Below are 12756 nucleotides of genomic sequence, written 5' to 3' on the forward strand. Positions count from 1 at the left end.
GCTCCCCCTCCACCATCTGACTCAACAACAAACTCAATCAGAGACTTATTTAAGGATTCTTGCTTTTATATCTCCCCTTCTCTGTATTGCAGTGTATATACATTTCTTTATTTGTTTACATTAGTGGCAATTCTGCCTCACCCACAGGAAAAAGAATCTCACAGTTAGAAGCGATATCATGTATATCCTCTAGACAATAAATCTGAACACTAATCTTGCATGTTAGAACACATCATCGGTTGGAAAGAGTTGGCTACAACTCTTGCAGAATCAATATTCACTTTTATTGCAATCAACTCCTACTGATTTGACAAGGCCCTTATTGCACCATTGTCCAAAATGAATTTCTAAGCCCTAGATATTTAACACAGAAACATTTCAGTTATATATATAGTAATAAATCTTTATTTGATAATACAGTTTTTATTCCATGAATTCAGTCCACATGGAATTCACTACATGAATTATACAGAGTAACACATGCACCAAATGTTTCTCATCATCCTTTTATATGCTCACAGATCAAATTGCAAGTCTTGGATTTTCCTAACAATCATTGCAAAATATTAAAGCCTTAAATTATGGCAGCAATATTTTGAACACTTAAAAGGCTTAGCTTTAAAAGAATTATAAGTTAAACATTCTATTAATAAAACTTTGAAGAATTACAGAAGAAATAAAGATCAAATCTTCGATCTCGGGCATCAAGTACAAAGATACTTCAAGAATGTAGAAAAATAACTTTTGGTATGTGACATTCTATCCATTTTGTTAATAAAGCTCATCTTTATTATTGGTGATACTTAAAGAACTTGTTAATTATGAAAGAAATATGCATGAGGTATTTACAAGGCAGCTGTTTTGTGATGAACGAGGAATATGTTAATGTTCAAAATCAGATTTTTTTCCATATAAAGCTTTAATTTATTTGCATCCAAACATAATAGGTGTTGAAAATTTTGATAATGAGAAGTTGTATTATATCCCTTGGAGCAGAATTTTCAATGCCTAATTTCCAACACAGTGGGACGTTTACTGGTGTGCATTACCTGGCGATCGATGGGGGATGGTCTTGGGCAGGACAGATATACTCTTTGTGCAGAGAATGGATTAAATACTGCAGTTTAAAAAGGAAATAAGCTGGAAAAGCAAAAGGCATTTCTTCAAATTTGCAACCTTTCAAAATAATGTTACTTCATGTTTAGAACAAACAAAATGGTGGGACCGCCTGGCAGATGAGAAATAATCTGGGGAAAGGATTGGATTTTGATTCCAGGTGGTTGTGATGCAAGCCATAGCCCTGAAATCTAAACCCTTTGTTCCTCCCTGCACTGCCCTCTCATCTTCCACCATTATTTATTTTTATTTCAGACTTCCTACAACTGCATTGCCTTTACACTTTATCCACAAGATCTAACTTTGTATTTATTTATACATCAAGGGCGGAACACTCTCCATTGCCTTGAATGTTACCATTGTTCTGATAGTTAAAAAAAAGGTACAAAGTGGTTTGGAATTTTGTTCTTTAGTATGGTCACATTAAAAAAAATTAAGAGTCTTGGCAGTTTCAACAAATAAACTTGAATACTTTGTTGAGCATTGTATAAAATACTTGCTGGTGTGCAAAGTCACAGAATGTCTAGCTCATGGATTTTTAAAAATTCAGAAATTAGCCTATGGTGCACTAACATATCATTTGGAAAGAGAGGAGATTAAAAAAAAGAGCCAGGCACAAATTAGGTTGCTTCAGCTAATTTGACACACCGTATCTACAGATCTGGATGCCAATACCACAGCTTGAACGTTGCTTCCTGTCTCTCATCCTTGCTCATTTAAAACAAAACTCAATTGACCAAACAGCCACAGCCTTTTGAAAAAGAATTACACACTTTCATTACCTTCTGCAATGCAGTATGATCAGATTATAGCTTCAGGATCATTCTCCATTACTGGCAGTGGAAAGTCTCTTAATGTGGCCTGTAAATTCTTTTTATTCTCCCAAAGTGGAACTTAAGGGATATTCCTTCATGAGAATTTGAGGAAGCCAATTAGATTACTCCTCCACACAGACCACCAGAGGAGCCTACAAAGCATGAAGCGCCTCTCATAACTCAATGCTTCAGACTATTGCACCCAGGACTTCTGCAACTGAAGGTGGAACATCAGATGGATAAAAGTCCTTTCTCTTTGCAAGCATCCTATTTTGTTCAATTGTGTTACAGTTTTTAGCAATCACCGAGTTCCAGAACTAATTGGAGTGGGAAACAAGTCTAATTGGTTCATCGAGGATTGTTCTTCAGAGACTCTGAGCAGTGGAATTCACTTGATAAACCTCTCCGCCCATTTAGCTCTCTCTGCCCCCCTTTAACACACTTCTGAAAATGATGATTTTAGCCACTTGTCCAAATCTCTCCTTTCTTGGCCACATGTCAAATTTTGAATCTACGTTTCTGTGAAGCATCTTGGGATAACTTACAATGTTAAGAGAGCTAAGGGATAGCAGGTGAGAGAGATGGGAAACTTCCCTCTGCATCAGGCAGTGCTGAACTTGAATCTGGAATATTGCCAAGTGTAAATGGTAGGAGTTAATATGCCCAAAACAAACAACTTGAACAGAAGCATTTAATTAAACATTTAAAGATTATCGTTGATCAAAATAGTTATGGCCTAAATGATAATCAATATCACGGCTCATATTGGGTTAATTTTTTTTAAAACTAAATATTATCGTGACAATTATAATTGAAGTATCATAGTTATTGATTTGCAAAAAGAATAAATATCAAGAATCTCAGCGTGGATTATCATTTTTCAGCTTGCAACATACATTTTCATCATGCAAAGTCTAAATCTGTAGGACTGTTAAGTTATTGTGACAAATTTGTTAAATTATATCAAGAATAGTCAAGAATCTGTAAAAACAACAGCATTTCCTAAAATGAAATAAGGGGAAATTATCAATTTTGGACATGAATGCAAGTGTTTTATTCCAAGTCTTCAAGGGGATAAAAATACTTACAAAACAGAGGAGTCAATCCTCACTTTAAACACACTCAGACTTGTACCAAATATTTGCAGATTTCTATAACAAACAAAGGCGCATTTCTATTTTTAGCCAGAGAAATGCGTTACTATACAGCTGACGCCAAATGTGAAATACTAGGTATATGCCATATTACGTACAGGTATCACCAGACAGTAAGCAAACAGATCTGCTATACTGGACAGAGAAATTTGGGTTATATTTTTCAGATTATAGACAACACTTTTTTGTGTGTATTTTTGCCTGATAGGAGAATTTGATGGAATAAAGTTATGGGTCTTCTGCATCCATAAATTCTTTCTTGGGTTGCGTAACCCCACGGTACCATGCACAGGAATCGTCACTCCTCTTAATGCAAGTATAGTACTTGGCCTGACGTCCGTGAACGTTTTTCTCAGTTACCCAATCTGTCCACAGGCACTCACTTCGAGAGCTGATGTAACACGGAGTGAATGGACACCTAACAATCTAATGAGGATCAGAGAGAAAGGTTAGTGGTGGAAGTTGAACAATTTAAAATGATCCAGTGGTCTGCAAACATTTATCCATTTAAGCATTTTCTTTTAATGTACCATCTGATGTGAAGAAATAATGAGTGGAACTTCACGACTGAGGAAATGATGGTCATGGGGAACTGGTGCAGAAGGGGAATAGGGGCCAGCAATGACCAACCATGATTATATCAAATAGTGGGACAGATTTGAAAGAGTACTCACTTTCCTCATCGGGCGTCGGACCAGTGAAAGGTTCAGTGGCTGAGGGACCTACACAGGCTGCGAGTTACTTCCAGCCAGGCAGGTGGCGGACTGCTGGAAACCAGCCCATGGGAACCAGGTATCGGAGCTAGGATTCAAGAGGGTGGTGAGGACAGGAAGGGCCCCCAAAGGACCTTGGGTGCTGAAGGCTTCCTAATGGCGTCGGCAGGGGTGCAGCGCTAATTTATTTTAAGGTGCCAAAGCTCACCAAAAACGGTGACAGGTAGGTGCCCGAGGGGCCCCATCGTGAGCTCTGCACCCCTGGGTGTTGGAGGTTTGGATGTGGAGCTTGGGTTGCCGATGGATCAACCAGGAGTCTGTGGGGCTACAGATGCTGCAGGAGGACTGAAGGCAAATCCACGGACACTTAGTGACTCTGAGGGGACTCTGTTCTCTTTCTCCCTTACTCCAAGGGGCACTGGGTGTCATTAATGGTGACTCTTTGTCTGTCTTATGGCAGGCAGATGGCAATTTCATGCAATAGTACATGTATTGTACTATTGCGAAGAAATCTTGAATATACAACATCATTAATTCTTATTTTGGGTTTATTTTAAAGGTCTGATGGTAATTGGAGGACACTCAGAGGTTACAACGTGGAAGGAGGCCATTCAATCCAATGGATCTACACCAGTTCTTACAATATTGCCATCAAACCTATTTCCCTAAAGCTATTCCCTCACGCCCATTAACTCTTCCCCATTCTCCTGCCATCCACCTACATCAGGGAATTCTCAATGAACTTACCAACATGTCTTTGGGATGGAGGAGAAAACTGCAGTCCCCAACAGAAACCTGTGCAACAACAGGAAGAACAAGCAAACCCACACAGACAATATCCAAGGGCCAGGATTGAACCAGAGTTTCTGGGGCTGTGTCTAACTCTACCCTGACTGCCTCGTGAAGCATTCTGGATTGCTGTGTGATCAGTGAATGGCAGCCACTTGCAAATTTATACATTAAGCTGTGTGCGAGTTGAATACAAGCAAGGAAGTAGGAACCAGTCCTTCTGAGGAAACACAGACTGGCCGACCTTGTGCATTATGATTCAATTGTCACCCAGACAGCTTACTCATTCCAGAGTATTTTCATGGTCATTTGTTTCTCCTTACCTTACATCCACACTCCATTTGGTATCTCTGGTTCAAGCTTTTCTTCTGTGTGAGAGTTAGCATGTCCCATTTCAAAATAAAATCACAGAGAGTGATTGACATATTCCCATCCTTGTCCAGTTTGCCTGTGAGCATATGAAAAAGTTATTTTTGACAATCAGTAGATATTTTTTGTTCCCTGAATGCGATTTCAATTCAAGAATGCAAGGATGTTATTGTGTCAAACGGGCATAAATACATCTTGTGCACATCAAAACATGGAAGCCTTGACAAATGGTAGTTTCCAAATACTCTGGGTCACGATCCCCAAAAGTGCTGGAAAATCTCAGCAGGTCCTGCAGTGTCCATAGGAGGCAAAGATATATCACTGACATTTTGGGCCTGAACTGTTTCATCAAGGAATGATGAAGACAGGGAAGGGAGGGAAGAAAGAGGCAGGGAGAGGGCATAGGCCAACAACCAAGAAACTCTCAGTAGCCATTGGTAAGAGAAAAGCTGAGAATTGATCAGAGGAGGGGTAACTTTGTGAATGCAGAGCTAAAAGGGAGAGAGACATACATAGACAAAGCCAGAGAGATATGGAGGAAAGGAAAATGAGGAATAGTGATCCTGCTGCATGACCTGCTGAGTTTTCCCCCACACTTGTGTACTGCACTATATTCCTTTCTCTCATTCTTGAGGATCTCCACATGTTGGCAGGCCAGCATTTATTAATTAACTGCCCTTCAGAAGGTGAAGATCTCAGTGCTGTGGTCGAAACATTTTCAGACCCCTTGTGTACATATTTGTCAGGAAATTCCCAGGACAATGAGAAAGGTTCTTATCACAGAAGAATCTAACATTCATACAGGTATGTAAAAAGCACCATTACAGTGTATAGGATGGCAATGAAAAGAAAGATAAATTAGCACTAAGCAAGGGCAGCATGGAGTTCATTCAGGAGCCTGATAGCTTCAGGGAACACCAAGCCTGTTGGTGTGCCCTTTCCACACTCTTACGCCAACTTCCCAATGGGAGGAGGAAAGAAGCGCGAGACTGGAGTGAGACAGGTCCTTCAGTGTGTTGGCTGCCTTTCCTCGACAGTGGGAGAGTCCATGGAGGGGAAGGAAGTTTGCATTACATTAAATAGGTTCCCAAGTCCAGATGAAACTTTGCCCACCAAAATGGTCTCAATCCAGCACTCTGGAATTGCCTATCATTCCCCTACAGCTGTTTCAAGTGTGAATGCTAATTTATAGACATGCATTCAACCCTAACAGAGCTGGAAATAATCTAAATCATTTTTCTTCAGCCCTGCCAGTAGCAGGAAAGCAACAGGCTCATTTTGGAATCAGGGCCAATTTAAAGTTTTAGTAGGGAAGGGATCTGCTTATGCAGAAGAAGAGTTTGCCATTATTTGTTAGCAAATCTTTAAAAAATGGATTCAATTTTGGCCTTCAGATGGATCCTATCCCAGTCTCCAGATGTCTATTGACAATGACATCAGCAAGCAGGTGTCCCCCTGTTTAAACCTGATATGGCTGATGAATCAACAATGGCACTGTTCAAAGGAGGAAAGGTTATTCAAGATTGCTTGGCCTCAAGCTCAAAACAATTTCTGTTCATTTTTTTGTAGCCGTATTTCTGCAAGATGTGACAACCGTCAATCACCTTCAATGGAGCCACACCAGGGAGAATCCCATGCTGTCTGTAAGGAGTTTGTACGTCCTCCCTGTGCCTGAATGGGTTTCCTCCAGGCGCCCCAGTTTCCTCCCATCTTACTCATGGGCTGAAAGGGTCTGTTACTGTGCTGCATGTGTAAATTTAAAACGGTCTATGGCTCCACTGGATGGAGCCTTCTGTGGCAAAATTGAAGGTGATTGATGAAGATCGATCTTTACAGTCCCAGGAAGAACTTCTCAGAGCAACATCAGAGTCCCGACTATGTTCAGCTGCTTCTGTGACCAGTCAAGAATTCATAGTTTTCAGCCCCATTTGCAATTCCTTGCAAAATAGTGAAAGTCGTAGAGAATAGGTTTGGGCTGGTACATGGCAAATTACATGTATGCCTTATTTTTAAGATACCTCACTGAAATGTTTACATTTTTTCCTTGCCATCTACTATCTAGTAGGCAATGTCCAGACTGCTTTTAATGCAGTGCAAAATCTGCCAACCAGAGATAACAACAGGGTAATTTACTATTGAATTCTCTTCACTCTGATCCCCATCCCACCCTCTTCCTTTTAACTAAACCTGAAAACTTTCATTGGGCTCAACAGAAAGATTGACCTCGCAGCTTCATTTTTTGGAACCTTTTGAGATTCGTAAAGGCAAGAACTTGTCTGATAAATCCGGATGGAACTTTCAAAATTAAAAATCAAGCACTATACCTGTAATTAGATATTCTTTTTTCCCACTTATATCGAGCATGACTCCACACACTGCTGATGAAGGGGCAGTGAAAATATATTCAATATTGTGCTCTGGTCCTTTGAACATCTGTAAACAATGGAATTTGCCTATTAAATTAGTGAAATTCATTGATTAACTATCCTTCGTAACAACGTCACATTATTGTAATGTGGTGGACCAAATGTTCCTTGTCTACATTTAAAACAAGCATACTTGTTATATAATATTCTTGTGTTTACTGAAGATTAATTTACAATCTGTACAATTTGGATATTATATCAGTGCTGCTTAGCCAACGATCTCCAGGCAGGATATTGATGAGTAAATCTTAATCTTTTAATTCAGTGGCAGACAATTCCATCAGTGAAGTTTACATGAATGATAGAATAAACAATTGGCAAAAAATTGAGTAAATACCAATTTTATCCTTTTTGGTTATATTACAATGGATGAATTGGCTTTTTTCTTAAATGACAATTTACCTATTGTTGATTAAATTTTGGTTGCAATGTACAATTCTTAAAGTGTATTTCACATGCAAATGAATCCCGGATAAACCTTCAACCATCATTGTCTTTGATCTTTTTGCTCCAGTTTTGCAAATGCTTCATCAGAACTCTTTCCTTCCATTAATGAAATATCTAGGTTTTAATTGTCTCCATTACCCACCTTTGGGTAATGACATTTCTGAATTATGTATCGCTTGCCTTTTCAGCTCCAGCTGAGACTTGACATTTTAAGATGCAGTGATATCCAACAGATCTTGCGGGCTACACTGAAGGACTTTTGAAGCGAGACAATTACACTACCAATTTCCATTGCTACTGAAGCGAGACAATTACACTACCAATTTCCATTGCTACTGAAGCGAGACAATTACACTACCAATTTCCATTGCTACTGAAGCGAGACAATTACACTACCAATTTCCATTGCTACTGAAGCGAGACAATTACACTACCAATTTCCATTGCTACTGAAGCGAGACAATTACACTACCAATTTCCATTGCTACTGAAGCGAAACAATTACACTACCAATTTCCATTGCTACTGAAGCGAGACAATTACACTACCAATTTCCATTGCTACTGAAGCGAGACAATTACACTACCAATTTCCATTGCTACTGAAGCGAGACAATTACACTACCAATTTCCATTGCTACTGAAGCGAGACAATTACACTACCAATTTCCATTGCTACTGAAGCGAGACAATTACACTACCAATTTCTATTGCTACTGAAGCGAGACAATTACACTACCAATTTCCATTGCTACTGAATATGGCAATTATCCTTTAATCAAGCAATTTACCCCTTTATACACAAGTCACAACTGTGAGAAATCAAAATTAATTAACTTTCGATTGTTTTCTATTATGAGGTTTCTGTGCTTTCATACAACCGTGGACAATCTGATCTGACAAGTAGCAGACATTTAAAATTATTTCTTTCTAGGCAGGCTATGTCATCAGCTCTGAAAATATTCTGGTCTAATTATATCAAGAATTATATGAACATTGTATGAACCACCAACTGTTCTTCCACAACAATGCCAGAGGAGTCAATCCAATGGTAATTATAGTTTACACAAAAATACTTTTTTGCAGCAAAAATACATAATCAACATTTCGGCCCTGAATAAAATGGTGGTGGGTGGGTTGGGGGGGGGGGGGGGGGGGGAAGAGGGGTCAGTGGGAAGAGCACAGGTCCTTCTGTCTGGGCACCAATCTCCAACTGGATGGCGTTAACATCAGCTTCTCTTGTTTCCATTAGGCCCCTCTTCCCCATCCCGGCCTCCTTTTCTCCAGCTCTCCACCCCCTCCCTCTCTATTCAGAGAGGTGCCCCCTCCACTGTCATTTCTCAGCTTTTATCTTGTGCTCTTTCACTCACATCCACCTACGACTTCTTGCCAGTGTCCCTGTGCTCTTCCCCCACCACCACCACCATTTTATTCAGGCACCTGCCTACATTCTGCTCAAACCATGATGAAGGGTTCAGGCCCAAAATGTTGGTTATATATCTTTACTACATGAAAACCACTGTGTGACTTACTGAGTTTCTGCAGCATTTTTGTGTAAACTACAGTCACAACACCTGCAGACTTCTTGTTTCACTCAGATGTCAATTATTCCCTCTGATTCTCAGGGCACCTTCCAGTTCATTAATGCAATGAATATATTTGTCATAAGGAATTTTGTAATGTAAAATTTACCCCATTTATTCAGTTCTTTAACAGTCCAAATTGCTCAGTATGCAACTTGGCATCTTAATACCAGCAGTCTCAGATTTCTCAAGGAAAGTTCTGTCATTTTCCAGATGATTGCGCGTGGGTCTCATTTTTATGACATAGCCAAATCTAAAACTAAGCTCATATTACATCTTACCCCAATAAAATTAAATAAATTTTTTTGGAAAATAGTTACTCCTAAATGTGTGTGAGTGCCAGGGAAATTACATCCTTATTTGTAAAGATACATTGTGATTCAAAATTGGCAAAAATTGTATAGATTTCTGATGACCTTCTGATTAGACATGCATGTTCAATCCCATGATTGGTTAAGCTTTCAACAGTAGATTGATATATCCATCTTCAATGGATTCATAATTTACTGGCTTTGTGCACTGGTTCACCATCATTTCATGAAACATTGTTATGCCTGCAGCACTCCAAGTTTCAGCTAATGTTATCAAGATTTATTTACACATTCAGCGACTGCATCTCTCACCAAACAGGTTAACACAACAAGAGAGTTTTAACCAGTCCAAATGACTTTTGGATAAACATGGTGATAAAAATATTGAAAACATCCCAATGCAATTAGCATTTAAATGGAATTCAAACTGAGAAGTTCTCATTGCTCAACACAGGGTTGATGAGTCACATGATTCAGAAGGCCCTGCGTGGCATTTTAAAACATTGCACGACGTAAAATTCCCATATTACAGTACAAGTCCAAAAACCTGGATGCTAGAAATCCAAACCACCTGAGAATTCAGACTTTGAAAACTGTCAAACTTTTTAAATTGAGTGGGCGTTTGAGTGCATGCATGTGCAAGCGCCACGGATGTACAGTGGCAAAAAAGAACCACCCTTAATACAGATAACTTTATCACAAAGAAATCCAATTGTCAACTGCATTTTCTTCTGCAATGTTCATTTTTAAACACAATTTCAAGCATTACGCTTTTCTGCAGTAAAAAAAACTGTTAACACTTTTGTCAAGTGTTGATTTCATTTTTCTTTAAAACTGCTAATTTTGATAAAGGAAGCATGCTGTATTTACGAATGAACAAATTATCAAAATTGATCTGTTCCTCTCTTCTTTATTCCTCCTTAAATTTGTATCTTAAAAGTACTGCCCGAGAATCCAGAAAATCTGAAAATTCAGACCAACCCCAATCCCAGTCCAGATTTTAGAACTTCTACTGTAGTAAACTTTGTACTTGGAATACAAAGGTCCATGAAATTCCTGAAGAAACAGTACTGAGCATTGCCATTATCAACAGTGTTGTGACTATGCCAGAAAATAAAAATTCTTAACCAACAGAGGGAGTAGCATAGAAAGTTCCAAGTCAGATTCTTTTTGCACATTAACTTAAAGGGGCTGTGGGTTTATTGCACTGTAAAGGCACCTTTTGCAGTGTAGGCCCCAGGAGATTTCAATACAGCCTCTCTGAACTTTAGATCAAAAACATGAAAGGCCAAGCTGCCGGAATCCTTTCTACTGCTTGGCACTTGATTCATACTGCGACTTGCTGCTTTAACAGCAATGCCTCCTGTACAAACCAAGGTGTGCCAATGCCCATCTGTGTGGCAGGAACTTCAGAAAAGGGCCAGCAGGTCATCAATGGACTACACCTGGCTCTTCAGAAGAAATGCAAACACACCCAGGTTGGATGGAAGGAGGGAGAGGCAGATTTTGAGGCACGAGAAGCAAAATCTACAAGTGTTCAGTGACCACCAGGAGGAGGGAAGTTGCACAGGGCACTCATTTCCACCTTCCTTGGCCTGAGAGACTTCATCAGTGATGCTGACTTGGCTCTTGCCTGTGCTAGGCTAGATCTCTTCCCAAGGCAGAAAACCTTGGACAATTTAGGCATTCTTGTTACAAATGGAAACCTTGACAAGTATGGTGTGAATGGAGCCTCCAGAAATGCATAATTTATTGCTCCAGGTTTTGCCAAGGCAGGTAGAAGATTAACAATCCCCAACAACTTCATATTCAAGCTTTGCCCCTTTTCCCTTCTTTTGGAGGGCGAGAGCACATCCATTTATATCAGTGGTTTTCAAACTTTTTCTTTCCACTCACATACCACCTTAAGTAATCCCTATGTCACGGGTGCTTTAAGGTTAGTAAGGGATTACTTAAGGTGGTATGCGAGTGGGGAGAAAAGGTTGAGAACCAGTGCTCTGGACCCTGAAATATTTACTTGAGAAAAGTGGTCATTGGCCCATTTTCTTTGGAGTTATGAAACCGGGCACATAACAAGTCAATTAGATAGGATTAAAACACTGGTTTTCAAACCTTTGAAGAAGACCACAGAGCCCACCTCACTGACAAAAGACAAAGGAGGAAAAACCCAACACCCAACCCCAACCAACCAATTTTCCCTTGCAACCACTGCAACCGTGTCTGCCTGTCCCGCATCGGACTTGTCAGCCACAAACGAGCCTGCAGCTGACGTGGACATTACCCCTCCATAAATCTTCGTCCGCGAAGCCAAGCCAAAGAAGAAATGTGAGTGGAAAAAAAAGTTTGAAAACCACTGATATAAATGGACGTGCTCTCGCCCTCCAAAAGAAGGGAAAAGGGCAAAGCTTGAATATGAAGTTGTTATATAAAAGAAAAGCAGGAGTGGGCCTGACCTCGCATTCAATGTCGCTCCAACTATCTATCCCTCAACAGTCGTCGTGTTCGACAGCAGGGAAACATGTCCTTCAGCCCGAATGTCCTTCCGGATGACATTGCCCACCTTAACTCATGCTACATTTGCCCCATATCTTTCCTATCTGCATACATGTTGAAATGTCTTTTGAACTGCTCCAATTGCACTTGCTTCCAACACTTCCTCAGGCAGTTTGTGGCACATACCGACCACTATTAGTTTCCTTTTAAATCATTCCCCTATCAGCTTAAATCCATCCCCCCCCCCACCCCCACCCCCCAATCTTAGATTCCCTGGAAGTATGATAATTTAACCCTATCTATGTCCCTTATGATTCCCTACAAGGTCACTACTCAGTTTCCTACAATCCAGGGAAATATCCCAGCCTATTTTACCACTCCTTATACAGTAAAATACCAGGTATCCAGAATTCAAGCAAACGGCAGCTTCAAGCAACTGGTTAAAAAAATTCATTTAAAATAATAATACGCAAGTTTAAAATTGTAAAAGTAAGTGTTCTCTGAATTAACACATAAAACTTTGGTGAAGATGGGAGCAAGT

General features: G+C 39.8%; 1 protein-coding gene across 1 annotated transcript in view; it reads right to left on the reverse strand.

Annotated features, from left to right (window-relative positions):
* Positions 1–382: 382 nt before the first annotated feature.
* Positions 383–12756, reverse strand: part of timp2a (TIMP metallopeptidase inhibitor 2a) — a 39772-nt gene continuing 27398 nt past the window's right edge. The window contains exons 3-5 of the mRNA XM_069930017.1: positions 7281–7389; positions 4911–5035; positions 383–3511 (exon numbers count right to left, since the gene is read on the reverse strand). Of these exons, the coding sequence (XP_069786118.1) occupies positions 3314–3511; positions 4911–5035; positions 7281–7389 (432 nt within the window). The 3' untranslated portion in view covers positions 383–3313. The remainder of the gene's footprint in view (positions 3512–4910; positions 5036–7280; positions 7390–12756) is intronic.

This window comes from Narcine bancroftii, chromosome 3 (genome assembly GCF_036971445.1).
Source record: "Narcine bancroftii isolate sNarBan1 chromosome 3, sNarBan1.hap1, whole genome shotgun sequence".
Lineage (NCBI taxonomy): Eukaryota > Metazoa > Chordata > Chondrichthyes > Torpediniformes > Narcinidae > Narcine > Narcine bancroftii.